Source organism: Lactuca saligna, chromosome 6, assembly GCF_052625555.1.
Source record: "Lactuca saligna cultivar CGN05327 chromosome 6, ASM5262555v1, whole genome shotgun sequence".
Lineage (NCBI taxonomy): Eukaryota > Viridiplantae > Streptophyta > Magnoliopsida > Asterales > Asteraceae > Lactuca > Lactuca saligna.
In genome coordinates this window covers 15113915-15128521 of record NC_136422.1, presented here as the reverse complement: position 1 = coordinate 15128521, position 14607 = coordinate 15113915, and the positions used below count along the sequence as shown (strand labels likewise).

The 14607-nt window shown below is 33.4% G+C and overlaps 2 protein-coding genes across 2 annotated transcripts; one reads left to right on the top strand and one right to left on the bottom strand.

The window, feature by feature from the left end:
• Positions 1-1521: 1521 nt before the first annotated feature.
• Positions 1522-2496, top strand: LOC145002325 (uncharacterized). Its single transcript, XM_078961621.1, has one exon. It carries the CDS (start codon positions 1522-1524, stop codon positions 2494-2496), a length of 975 nt encoding a protein of 324 aa, XP_078817747.1.
• Positions 2497-8213: 5717 nt separating this feature from the next.
• LOC145003481 (peroxidase 24-like) lies at positions 8214-9902 on the bottom strand. The gene is made up of 4 exons (XM_078962607.1): positions 9626-9902; positions 9338-9529; positions 9044-9209; positions 8214-8876 (listed from the first exon to the last, which is right to left on the bottom strand). The coding sequence occupies exons 1-4, from the start codon at positions 9863-9865 to the stop codon at positions 8467-8469; spliced, it is 1008 nt and encodes a 335-aa protein (XP_078818733.1). The 5' UTR covers positions 9866-9902; the 3' UTR covers positions 8214-8466.
• Positions 9903-14607: the final 4705 nt, after the last annotated feature.

Sequence of the window (14607 nt, the reverse complement as noted above, 5' to 3'; positions counted from 1 at the left end):
AGACCAGGGTATGTCGTAAATGACAATCCAACAATCAACATTTAGAGTGAGGAAGTAATAAAAATATGGATTGGAAAAACGACGTTGATCGGTGAGGCCTTATCCTTAAACCATCTCGGTCACCTCCCCTCTCTCTTGGCACTTAGAAACGAGGTTAACTTTGAGATTAAATACATTGGGGGGCTACGGGTTCTTTTTGTATTCAATTGCACAGTAAAGAGGGATAGATTTCTTCATAACAAAAACTGGTAGAAATTTATGAAGTGGGTAAAAGTGGGGGATGGGGCAGAATTAGACTTCGAAAGGGTTGATTGGTTACGAATTGTTGGATTGCCTTCAAGGTTCTGGGGGAAAGTAACTTCACGTGTATCCTGAAGGCGTTCGGTATTGTAATTGCCCCTTTTGATGACATATTTAACAGAGTTGATATGTCTTGCATCAAAGTTGGGATTCTAACAACCATCAGGAGGAGAATCAATAAAGAGATTACAATCTTAGCAGATGGTAGATGTATAAAAATTGGAATAATTGAATTTGATGAGGAATGGTTCCCATTTAAATTCGATCCGCCGGAAAAAATCTCGGAATCAGATGATGAAGGTGATGACGAGGTTGACGTTGATGCGGTTTCAGACATATGGATAGAAGAAAAAAATGAAGATAGTATGGAAGAAGGGGAGATCGATCCAAGGGACGTGAAAGTAAACAACAACTCCGTCGACCATTCGCGGCCATCGTGGACAGTGAGTAGGGCACCCAGGTGAATAAAAGTTCAACAGCCGAAGCCCAAACATCGCATGGGGAAAAACAAGGTGTAAATAATGTGCCTGGGATGATCGATGTTGTAATTCCCAATGGAATTACTGATGTGGAATCCACCCAACTGGAACCCAATGGGGAGGCAAATGAGATAAATACGTTTAAGCCCAGTGGATCGATTAATACATTTATCTCTCTCAGAAGATTTGGTCCGTCTCCATCCAATAACTTTCGTGGGCCTAGCTCTTTTCAATTTCATTCGGATCCTACATTTGAGTCCACCCGACTCCTTGGTAAAAGACGTAGAATCGATAAACTGGAGGCAGAATTCACCATTAATCTTAAAAACCTGAATAATCCTTCTCAAGACCCTCCAAGAAACCTCTTCCCTGATCACGCCCCCCCCCCCCCAATCGACGAGACTCTTGTTGCCCCTCCTCTAATGAATGACAATATATCCAATATATCCACACATTCAATTGATATGAACAGGAACACAAGCGATATCCCAGACATGGAACAAGAGTTCGATGAACATGATTCTGTGTCATCCTTAGTGGAGCTAAGACGCACTGTTGAAGTAGGTAAGGAATTGGGGTTCGACATTGAGGTTGATAACCCTATCCTCAAAGAAGTAATGGGTGGTGAAGGTGAACAAATAATTGGTCAATGAATGGGCTAAGTCTCAACATCATAGGTATAAGTGAAGAACAAAAAATCACATGAGCGAGTAGATTAAAGCGACAACATAATTTATCTTTCATGGGGCTTCAAGAAACACAATTGGCGAATGTTGAATCAATAGACGTGGTTGGTTGTTGGGATTCACTGGAGTTTTCATGGTTTGCGGTTGAGGCTACTGGTAGATCTGGAGGCATACTAAGTATTTGGGATAATAATGTATTCAGTGTTATGGAGGTTATAAGGTCTAGGTATTATCTTATTACCATTGGAAGGTGGATTGGTATACAAGGATTTACCATCCTTGCTAATATTTACAGCCCACAATCACCTGTAGAAAAGCTTAAACTATGGGATGATCTGATCAATATTAAGAACGAGAAACCTGGTACATGGATCATATTCGGAGACTTTAATGTGGTCAGAAGGCCAAAGGAAAGAATCAATTCACAGTTTTGCTCCTCCAGCTCCAGTGCATTTAATCGTTTTACCGATGAGGCTGGTTTACATGACCTTAGGATGGGAGGTCATTGCTTCATGTTCTTTTGCGGGGACGACTTGAAACTTAGTAAATTGGATAGACATTTAGTCTGTTCGAATTTTATGAATCAATTTCCGGTTGCTTCTGTTACTGCCCTCCCTAGGGACTTATCAGACCATTGTCTTGTTCTACTTTCCACTGCAGTCTCAGACGTCGGGCCTCCCCTATTTAGGTTCTTCAATTCATGGATGTTGCATGAAGGTTTTGACGGGGTAGTTACATCTGCCTGGATAAATTTTGTTGGGTATGGTACTCCGGATATGATTCTTGCTGCAAAGCTCCGATATCTTAAGAAGGAAATTAAAAAATGGTGTGCAATCAACCACCCACAAGAAACGGTTGATCTGAGGAATCTTAAAAAAAGAGTTCATGAGATTGACACTATAGCAGAAGACAGACCACTAACTGCTAGTGAGATTGAAGAGCGAAGGGAGGGGCGGAAAAATAGCAGATTTGGAAAGGATGGTTGTGTTCGACTTGAAAGAGAAATCTCGGATCAAATGGATAGTGGATAGAGATGAAAATACGATTTTCTTTCATGGGTACGTTAACAATAAAAATAGGAGAAACAGATTGAGTGGTTTGATGATTAATGGAGTATGGATGACAGATCTTGTTGCAATAAAAGAGGAGGTTCACAGTTTTTTTCAACATAAGTTTCTTGAGAAATGACTTCTAGACCCAAATTCACTAGCCCCATGTTCCATATAATCTCTCCTGCTACTTGCATGTCTCTTGGAGTTCCATTCTCATTAGATGAAATTAAGGCTGCAATATGGGCGTATGGCAGTGAAAAGGCCCCGGGCCTGATGGCTTTACCCTTAAATTCCTAAAAAGCTACTGGGAAATGGTTAAAGGAGATGTTTTGGCTTTAGTAAAGCACTTTGAAGAGTCTGGTAGAATTGTCCAGGTTGCAACTCGTCTTTTATAACTCTCATCCCAAATACTAAAGATCCACTCAAACTAAGTAATTACCGTCCTGTTAGTCTGATCGGCTGCCTATATAAAATAATAGCCCAACTTCTTGCAACTAGACTGAAACTGATTATTGGGCAGAACATTGATGAGGTTCAATCAACCTATCTCGAAGGTAGGAACATTCTTGATGGTCCCTTGATAGTGAATGAGCTCTGTTCTTGGGCTAAAAAGGAAAATCATAAAATTCTACTATTTAAGGTAGACTTTGATAAGGCTTTAGATTCCATAAAATGGGAGTACCTTGACTCTATTATCATGAAAATGGGATATGGAGGAAAATAGCGAAAATGGATTAAAGGTTGTCTTGGATCCTCCTGAGCCTCAGTGCTTGTTAATGGATTGTTGACGAACAAGTTCTCGATATCTAAAGGGGTGAGACAAGGGGATCCCTTATCCCCATTCCTCTTTTATCACTGCTATGTAAGGTCTCAACATAGCGATGAAGACAGCACGTGAAAAAGGAATTTTCAAAGGTGTGACGATCCCGAGATGTGATACCACGGTATCTCATCTTTTTTATGCTGATGACGCCCTTTTTGTTGGCGAACGATCTGATCACAACATAAAGAATCTTGCCCGCATACTCCGATGCTTCCACATCTCATCCGGTCTTAAAGTTAATTTTGAAAAGTCCAAAGTCTTTGGAATAGGGGCTACAATGCATGAAGTCAACCGTTAGGCTGCCCCGCTCGGTTATGAGCCGGCGTCACTTCCCTTCAATTATCTCGGTGTTTCCATGGGTGCTAGCATGAACCTTAAGAAGAATTGGAGGCCAATAATTGATATATTTCAATCCAAATTATCTGCATGGAAATCAAAAACTCTCTCCTTTGGTGGAAGGTTAACCTTGGTCAAATATGTGCTTGGTAATCTTCCCACTTACTTCCTCTCATTATTTGTAGCACCTGTTGGAGTTATTAATACGCTTGAAGGGATTAGAAGACAATTTTTATGGGGAGCTTGCGAGAATAAAAAAAAATTAATTGGGTGGCATGGGACCAGGTGTGTGCCCCAAAAGAAAGTGGCGGGTTAGGTGTCGGAACAATTCGGGCCCTCAACATATCCTTAATTGTCAAATGGTGGTGGCGGTCCAAAATGGACCCCCCTTACTCAGGAGTCGGGTAATAAAAGGGATTCATAACTTACAATCTAAACCGAATGGATACATGTCCAGAAAATCGATAACATGTGTTTGGAATAATATTGCTGGTATCAAAACTAAGTTGCAGAAGTTTGGGATATCAATTGCGTCAGTGATTAAGAAACTAGTAAATGCAGGCAACAAAACTCTATTTTGGTGGGATACTTGGGTGAATGAAAATACCCTCAAAGAAGAGTTCCCTAATCTCTACAAGCTGGAAAAAACGAAAAATTGTTTGGTTGCTGATAAAGTTAAAGTTGGCGGCCCAGTTTGGGATTGGAAGTCCCTTCCCTTAAGCGCGGAGCAATTACAGGAACTAGCATCAATCTCCTCTATTATTAGGCTACTTCAACCTTCAACATCTCCAGATACATGGCGTTATGGTTTGAACAATAATAAGGAATTTTCTGTTGACACTCTACGACACAAGATTGATCATCCGTCTTCTCCCTTTGGTGAGTGTACGGTGATATGGACCTCTGTTATTCCCATAAAGGCTTCTTCTTTTATTTGGAGAACTAGTCTTGGCAGGGTTCCTACTAAAGTTGCCTTGCATCGGGGGGTATTAGCCTAGAGTCTACCTCATGCAACCACTGCAATGAAGAAATGGAGGATTCGGACCATATCTTTGTCAAATGTAATTTTGCAGCATCGATGTGGAATTGGGTATTCACTTGGTGTAATATTTCTCAGCCTAATTTTGATTCGGTCAATGAGATTCTCAAATATGCTGCAACTTGGGGGCATAGCTCTAAAGAGAGAAATACATTCATTTGTGTATGTTATGGAGCTATCCGGTGGATATGGAGGGCAAGAAACGACATGATATTTAAAAAGATATACTTATCTCCAACCAAAGTGGCGAACAACATATTTGAAAAATATTTATTTGCCGGTTCCAAAAAAAAATTAGTTAGAGATAATTATAAGAGATCATGTCATAAGCCACTTGCCAACTACATATTTGAAAAATCAAAAAAATTGCAACGTTAACATAGTAATGGTTATAATGATATTCACTATCCATTCCAATGTACATAGTTTAATTTCTATAGTTTGTTGAGCTCTACTAATTAAAATATGTTTTTTTTTAGAATTTCATATATATCCTTGTTTCTGTTCGTTAAACGTTTAAATATCATATTTGTCCACATTAAAATCTAAATATCATATCTACCATTCAGTCATTCTTAATCATTTAAAATATCATATTTGCTCAAACATTTTTTTAATTGATCATATTATCCTTACCCTCTCAACTACAGAAACCAAATCGACCAATACCCAAATACTAAGTTAATAATTTATTTGCTTCTAGGTTTATGAAGAACCTTGGCTAGCATCGTATATGAAGTGATGTTGAGTTTTATTATCACTAACTGTTTGACACATTCCCTCAAAGAGCAACACAAATATCAATACATTTAAATTACATTAGAGATTTTTTTTATTATTATAAGTTTTTAGTTCAAACATAATTGTGAATTAAATGATGTTTTTTAGAGATGAAAAGAATGATAACAACCAGGTTTGAAGGATCAGCCAACAAGATCGATGTTGGTGTAGTGATTATAGATGACAAATCTTATCAAACCCAAGACACACCTACATTACCAGATCATGGATTCCTCCCTCGTAAAATTGTCCAACGCCATCTACACGATATCCTCCCCTAATAAAAGAAGCTTTAGTTCACAAATAGTGTTTAATAAACAAAGAAATATTGGCTGATTAGAACAAGAAAGATGTCGAGAAGGCTATAAAAAAAGAAGAAGAATAGTGGTTAAGAAGAGTTTATCGCAGCCGGTAAGAGGATAAGGTTAATTTAGTTCATCCACTTGAGAAGGTAAGGACATTATGATCCATTTACTTTTTAGGGTTAATACCTTAAAAACCATTATTTATACATCCTCGTTTCGATTTAACCCCAAATTTATTTTTTGTTCTTCATTTGCCATTATATTTTAGAAAACATTTCATTTTTGGACCTTTGACCGGTCATCAACAGGTAATGATGACGTGTCAGTTTTTGTATTTTTTTGTTTGCATTTGGCCCCAACATTTACGTATAAGTTTGCGTTTAACCCCAATATTTTTTGTTCTCTATTTGCCATTATTTTTTAGACAAAATTTCGTTTTAGCCATTGGTCAGTCACGAATAGATATTTTAAAACGTAAGAGTTGAAACTACGACTTCTCATTGAGGGTGAGACGTGTTACCTAGTAAGCCAATAACTTTTTTTTTTGTATTATCAATATTTGTTGTATTTAATCTACACATGTATTTTAAAATGAAGGAAAAATATCTAGTGTAAGTCTTGAATCTGTAACATCTAATAAACAATATGACATGCTAATCTTTAAGCTAATCAAAATTGTTAATTCATTCGTAATTCATCTAAAAACAATTGGTTATGTTTACCGACATATTTGTTAAGAAACCATATATTTCTAAAGAGTAAAAAATGTGTCTTCTCTTTAAGGGACCAGGTGTCTTACATGTTTACATTAAATTCAATACAACAAACATTGATAATACAAAAAAAGAATCATTAACTTACCATCTAACACGCCTCGTCCCTTAAAGAGAAGGCACATTTTTTACTCTTTAGAAATATATGGTTTCTTAACAAATATGTCGGTAAATATAACCAATTGTTTATAGATGAATTACGAATGGATTAACAATTTTGATTAGCTTAAAGATTAGCATGTCATATTGTTTATTAGATGTTACAGATTCAAGACTTACACTAGATATTTTTCCTTCATTTTAAAATACATGTGTAGATTAAATACAACAAACACTGATAATACAAAAAAAAAGTTATTGGCTTACTAGGTAACACGCCTCACCCTCAATGACAAGTCGTAGTTTCAACCCTTACGTTTTAAAATATCTATTCATGACTGACCAATGGCTAAAACGAAATTTTGTCTAAAAAATAATGGCAAATGGGGAACAAAAAATATTGGGGTTAAACGCAAACTTATACGTAAATGTTGGGGCCAAATGCAAACAAAAAAATACAAAAACTGACACGTCATCATTACCTGTTGATGATCGGTCAAGGGTCCGAAAATGAAACGTTTTCTAAAATATAATGGCAAATGAAGAACAAAAAATAAATTTGGGGTTAAATCGAAACGAGGATGTATAAATAATGGTTTTTAAGGTATTAACCCTACTTTTTATTTTAATTTTAAAGATTCCTAAACAGAAAAACTAATTATAAAATATTATAAAAATTGTATTTAAATGATTAAAAATGGTAAATATGATATTTAGGTTTTAAATTGAATAAATATGATATTTTAACGTTTAAAGACGTATAAAAATCTCCCCCCCCCCCCCCCTCTCCCCCCTTTTTGCCAGGGGTGTGCATAAAACTGCATAAACTGTCCGCACCCCATAATGCGGTTTTAGACGCTCATGATGTGTATATCAAAAATATGTGTTTACAGTACCATAAGTTTATATTATAATTTTAAAATATTATAAAATATTTTGATATTATGCATAAAGAAGATGCTTATACAGACAATTAATTTTTTCTTCATAGAATATAAAGCACGACACAATTATTATATTTAAAACTAAATTTAATATTTATGTTTATGAAACGTATAAACCACACAAAAACTGCAAAACCGCCCGTACAAAACCGCACCGCATAACACGGTTTATTATCTTTGTGGTGCGGTCTGCAGTTCCTGAAAATAACAAACCGCATATGCGGTACGGTTTGCGATTTTGAGGATAAACCGCACCAAATCGCACCGCGAACACCACTAATTCCAACAGTTCAATAGACATTCACTTCAAGATTTCAAGATTCATTCTATGCGATGACATTTCATTGAATCGATACATATAGTATTCAATAGACATTCACTTCAAGATTTCAAGATTCATTCTATGCGATGACATTTCATTGAATCGATACATATAGTATTTCATCTCGATTCAACCATTCTGTTGAATCATGTCTGAATACGCGCGGGTCATTGTGAGTGAAAATTTAAGTTACGTTTCTTAAGAAATGTATATTACAAATGCCAAATTCATGAAAAAAACCAACTTCACAAATTCAACAAAATCATTCCTTAACATTTTCAAACCAAACTTAAAATATATTTAATATGATAAAATGAAAACTTAAATACTAGCTAGTACACCAGATTCGTCAAACTGGGACGAAATTAAACACAGCTAAGATAGGGTACATCCGTACATGTCAAAACAATTAAACAGACTTAATAATTCATTTGATTGCAGTCAAATTTCAAACCTTGTGACACATTATTTCCTCTCGTTGCAAGAAACTTCATACAAACAAACCAACACAATTAATATCGATATTCATTATTGACCATTAACGACTCGGCAACTTTTCCTGATCTCTCCTTGACCATTTGTAAGGACTCCAACACCACCCATTCGCACCATGGACTTAGCAAATTGGGCAAAGAAAAGCCCACGATTTTGTAGAAGGTTAACCATACGAGCCGATTGTCTGTTTGTAAGTAAAGCTGCATCTGATACAAATAGACCTTTATGTTGATTTAAAGCCCGATAGTAATCAGAGTCAAAGGTGAGAGAGCTTTTAGGATCCATTTCAAGAGCTGTGGCTGGGTTCTGAGGGTTGGGGCACAGTCCTCTAAGTGTTTGTGCATAACTCACGTCAAGAGAAGGATCAGCATCTCCTACACCTGTAAAGTTGTAAAGCCTTCTTGCAACGAGGGTGCAATGAGAGATCCCAATAGTATGTGCACCTATAGTACAAATACACAAACGTTTAGTAATTAATTATGTACGTAACCCAAAATAATGAAGCATAAAGTTTTTAAAATGCATGCATGCATGCATACACATACATACATACATACACACGTATATATAAATTAATAAGAAGACATGTAAAATGGGTATATATATTTACCTGAAAGTGCCACAAGATCATTAAGGTTAAGGCCTTTGGTTCCAAATTGGGTCAGGAGTGTTGTGAAATTGGCGCCTGCAGATGGTAAATTGCCACCAACTTCCGACGCCAATGAGACTGTTCCATCTTTCCTTCCGGTGAAAACCGGCCACATTTCCTTTTGAAACTGCAATTTTCCGGCAAGATTAGAAAGCTATCAATTCCGTGAAACAATCAGTACATATGTTTTAAAACATGGTTATTTTATATATTAATTATTACATGTTAGTCACATGATAATGACAATCGACTTACTTGAAAGGAAACGGCGTCTCTAGCAGCCAAGGCAACAATGTCGGCGCAGGAAACAATCCCAGGACATTTGGCTTCCAACTTTGTCTTTATTTCATCAATAACCTCGTACCCAGAAATGGATCTGTTTGGTCCTGCTGTTTTTTCAGTTGTCGTGTTTTGTGTAGGGTCCAATAGAATCGAAGCATCACACCCCTTCAAATGTGAAAGTTTTTATTATCATTCTTTATTTTTTTGACATAAAAAAGAAGAAGTTAAAATGAACTACTAATAATTAATTAAGTTACTTACTCTAACAAAGCAATCATGGTAATGAAGCCTTAGAAGCTTGGCAGCCATGGAAGGATCTGCAGAAACTTTGCTCCATACAATCTGCCTCACCGTACTTTCGACTGTAACCAAACGGTCCAAACGGCAAAGTTTCCCATAAAAGTTCATCTTTAACCCTCCACCATTACCACGACCACCGGCGCCCATGCATCCTACCACCAAAATGGAAACAAGAAACAATCTAATAATGTTTTTCATCATGTTAATTTCCTTTTATGGTTATAAGTTTGAGAATACCTTCAACTAAAGCCCTTTATATAGGCATACCCCTGCTAATTATTGAGTTTTGACTAAACTAATCTCACTAATGAAAACGAGTTTGAGTTTAAAAATCAATGTTGATAAGATTTTATATTGTCTTAAGTTCTAGACCTCAAATGGTTGTAAATTAGAAAAACCTTAGGATCAGTATAGAATTAATTATTAGTATCTAGAGTAAATTACATGAACAGTCCTTGTGGTTTGGTGAATTTTGAGCTTATGGTTCCTAATTTTTTTTAACTCATACCATCCATATCATCATATGGTTTATTTGTTTCAGGTTTAATAAATTACAAACCTGAGTTATATCCTTTATAGCCTTTTCTTACTTTTTAATTTATTGATTTTATTATTTATATTAATATAATGATAATCAAAATGGGCCATCTTATATATATCCACTCCCTTTTCTTGCCTAAAACCTTAATTAACACCATGAAAAGTCCACCGTCCATCCATGTTTGGAAGAGGAGATCCAGGCTCAAACCCCAAAAACCAACCGTGAAATTGAATATTTTTTTAATAAAATATTGAATGAATTAGATTATTAATATGCTGATAAAAATGAGATGCTTTATTTATATATATATATATATGGTAAAAAGAGTTATCTTTTATGAAATGTTACATTGTTGATTTAGGTGGTTAATAAATATAATTTTGGTATAGAGACACATGCAGGGTCCTTAAATCATGGAATTTTTGTATTAAGTATTAATTGTTTCATCAACATGGAATAAAATGATCGATTGAAGAGGAAAGATCGGTTACGGTATAGTTTCATGATTTTTATCCAATTAAAACTATGATTTTGATTTGATAAATTTGATGAATACATTATTTTTAAACGCGGGTTCTTTATAATAATTTAAGAATTATCTATAACTATTTTTAAAAATAAATTATAATTTTTTAAAAGCTTATTTATTTGACTAATTTTACTATAAATTCCTACTTTCCTTCGTTAATTTCCGATTTATGCATTGTTGTACTAATAAAACATTAACATCTTAATCATCAATACCATCATTTATAACTTATGTTACCTATAAAAATGTTCGAAAGAATATTGCGATACATTAAGTGAAATGGTTCATGAATCGCCTTTTTTCTTAATATGCATTTGTCTAATGAATTATTTTAAATAAATGTGTAATCGGGAAATATAAAAAATTACACTAATCAACATTTTTTAATTCGCTTCGGATATGAATGTAAAGTCTTGTATTAGATTTTATAACCTCATTCTATCCGACAACTCATATTCAGAAAGAAGTCAAAGGTTTTCTCATAATTAACACGTTAAAGATGTAAAATATATATTGTATTAGATTCTTATAAATATTTTTTATCGAGTTGGAGGTCACCAACTTTTAAAGGAGTAACTAGTAAGTAAGGTCGGTTTTTTTTTTTTTTTTTTTTTTTTTTTTTTGTATTGGATTATAAAAACGAAAAAAAAAATCCCGTAAAATTTAAATCACCATAAAATGATTAAATTATCGTCATATATCATCACAAGGAAATCCAACATAAACGGTCATTAATGACTTTTCTTTTAAAATGTTCTAAATGTAATGGTTTTGAAAAAATACGTAAATGGTTGATAATCATGAACATTTGTATAACTTTGATCATGTCGAGAAGTATATTCATGTTGAGTGAAATCTACAGTGAATTAAAGAAATCATTAAAAGTGTTTTTTGTTTTTCTTTAAAACCTATTCTGACCTCTTATTGCTGCGCGGCGCAGCATACACGCAACATTTTTCATTTTGCAGCTGTTTGTTTTATAGAAGTCTTCGGAGTAAAAAAAATTTGCATGGGTTCAGTTTGGCATAGCAGTTGTAATGCCTTTTCCAACCTCATTTTTTTGCTGAAATCTTGATGAATCTTGATTACATGTTTATTTCTGCTAAATTATTTTTTAGCTTTTTCATATTGAATAATGATAATTTCTTGTTAGAATATCATAAAATCTTGTTAAAATGTCATATATTATTAAATTTTCGATATTAAAAAACTATTTTTGATATATAAAATAAGTTTATTTTAAATTTTTAATATCTGCAGCAAAATGTAGATGTTAAAAAACAAACACACTTTTTATTACAATTTGTAACAATTTGATTCACCTCTTTTGCTGGAGAGAGTTGCAGAAGTAGTCCGTAGACTTCATAATTTTTTGTTTAAAAAAAACAAACAGCACGTAAGTGATCAAGAGAGCGATTTCTACTAATTTGATGATATTAACTTCTAATTTCTAATGATTCGTTTAAAAAAAAATAAAAATAAAAATAAAAAACTAAGTGATCAAGTAAGTTGGCCAACATGTGACTAACCCATTTGGTATATGTTTTACCTTTTAGATTGAAAGTTTTGAGTTTTAATCCTATAATTAGTGAAATAACATGTACTTATTGATAAATTTAAGAGCTCACAAAATATTTACTATGAAAAAATACATATTGTGAGTGTATGTTATATGCCCTGTTCTTAAACATAAACCATTCATAAATTACCAACTTGATCTCTAAGTTTAAAACAAAAAGGAAGTTCGAGTGTTATAAATCACTTATTATTTTTAGAATTGAAAAACATGGAACTAAATAAGTTGTTGGTTCTTGCATATTACAAATAAAGTCTTTTGTATTTGCTCATAAAATGATGGAAAAAATTAGCATGGAATGAAAACAAACCACCATAAGTTCTTGCCTATTACAAATAAAGTCTTTTCTATTTGCTCTTAAAGTGATGGAAAGAATTAGCATGGAATGAAAACAATCCACGATAAGTTCATCTCTATACCATAATCCAAATGTAAATGAAAGTTGAATCTACTTATAAAACCCCACCACATAAAATGATATATTGTGATAAGAATGACTCTATAAATATAAACACAATAAAATTGCATACTAAATTATTAAACTATATATCCAAAAATTAAACTATAGATAATCTATTAAAGTGTTAATTCAAAAAGGAGATGTAAAACAAAATAAGATAAATCAAAAAGAATTTTTAAGACAATTTTTAAGAACAAAAACCATTGACTTATAATTGTTGGAACCTAGTATTTGACTATTGGAGGACGTTTTACCATCGGGTTAACTGTTGTCCAAACTTATATGTAGAGTAAAGTTTACTTTTGTAAGGTCGTAATAACGATTCGATTTCCAAGTTCTTTTGATTCCCCTAATTTGGCTACATTCCCACCTTCTTTTTTATTTTAAATTGTCGATGATTTCTCTTTTTGTTTACAACGTAGTTAAACATGTATTGTGGTTACCTAGTGTAATTTGGGCTTGAGAAATGAGAAAAAATGGTTTATATTTTGTTGCTACTACATAACACCAAAAATTTAAGGTTTTCTTAGAATGATGGGTCCTAAATAACCGTACATGATACCTACCGTCTAGGCGGACCTAACTCCAAATAGACATTAAGTCACCTAAGTTACTAGTTAATACATATACACTTAATGATTTTAAAAGTTTGTATGGAAATAAATTTCAATGATCCAAATAAGACAAGTCAAAAAATACATATTAATAACTCTTTCTCAATAAAAAAAAAAATCATACATTTATATATCTCGTCCACAAACATACATTCAATGTATTTAATTGAAATGCTAAAAAGACAAACAAAAATGATTGCATCTTCAAGTACAAAATCCACTACTTTGCACGACTCTCTTTCTTAGTTTGTCTATTGAAAAATTATCTAATTCGAATGTATAATATGAGGTTAAATTTCAGTATGAAAAAGTCAATCAACAAAAGAATATCAGAAACCTTGAACATAGAAAGATAACAAAACACTTATAACTAAATCTCTATGATTTATTTTAATTGGATTTTATTCTTTTTAATATAACATTACTAAACTTGGTGCACCCTTATATTTAAAAAAGTTTCTGACAGATTTGACCTTAAGCCTATACTTAATGTCGTTGACAACTCATAGCCAAATGCGATTTTAAAACCATAGTTTGTGCACGATAGAGAAAGTCTTTAAAGTTACTTTTTTTAATAATGTGATTCCATGATCGAAAAGTGTTGTGGAAAGATCGTATTTTTGGTATCTATCACACGGTTTTGTTTCAACTTCGTCCTTATCAATAATATATCTTGATATCTCCATTTTACTACTTAATTCAAGCTTTAATTTTCATTATAGTTTATACACGATCAAAACATCGTATGATTAGTGCTAATGCTTAATGTTATCGAGCTGTTAAGCTTGGGCCATATCAAATGTTAGCTAGCTCAACTCATGTAGTTGAATGAATGAACCATTTGGTTGTAACTATAAGTTTGAACTAGCCAACTATAAGTTTTAACTCGCCAAACCTTTTGATCAGTCAAGCTAGCTAATGAATTGTTCTATCTATAAAATTTCATTCCAAAAGTCAAAAGACATTTATCTTATACTACGAGAGAATATAAATATAAAAATGACACTATTATTGGTTAAAACAAATTAAGATAGTTTATTTGCAAACTTTGGAAGTTTACCAAATCAACGTCGTATGTACAATACGAAGTCAAGCCGGTGATTAGGATTCCGTTACTGTTTGTATTATTAAATGTAAAGTTATGATTAATTATAATCTATGTTATGATAAGATTATTTTAGCGGGATATATTTAAACTTATATTATTTTAGTAATTATTAATC

What these genes read in the sequence shown, in the direction of transcription:
- LOC145002325 (XM_078961621.1), top strand. Translation starts at nt 1,522, where the DNA reads ATGGGGCTTCAAGAAACACAATTGGCGAATGTTGAATCAATAGACGTG.
- LOC145003481 (XM_078962607.1), bottom strand. Translation starts at nt 9,865, where the DNA reads ATGATGAAAAACATTATTAGATTGTTTCTTGTTTCCATTTTGGTGGTA. An exon ending in ACCATGATTGCTTTGTTAGA is followed by an intron (nt 9,530 to 9,625) that starts GTAAGTAACTTA and finishes TCACATTTGAAG; the next exon opens with GGGTGTGATGCTTCGATTCT. An exon ending in GAGACGCCGTTTCCTTTCAA is followed by an intron (nt 9,210 to 9,337) that starts GTAAGTCGATTG and finishes GGAAAATTGCAG; the next exon opens with TTTCAAAAGGAAATGTGGCC.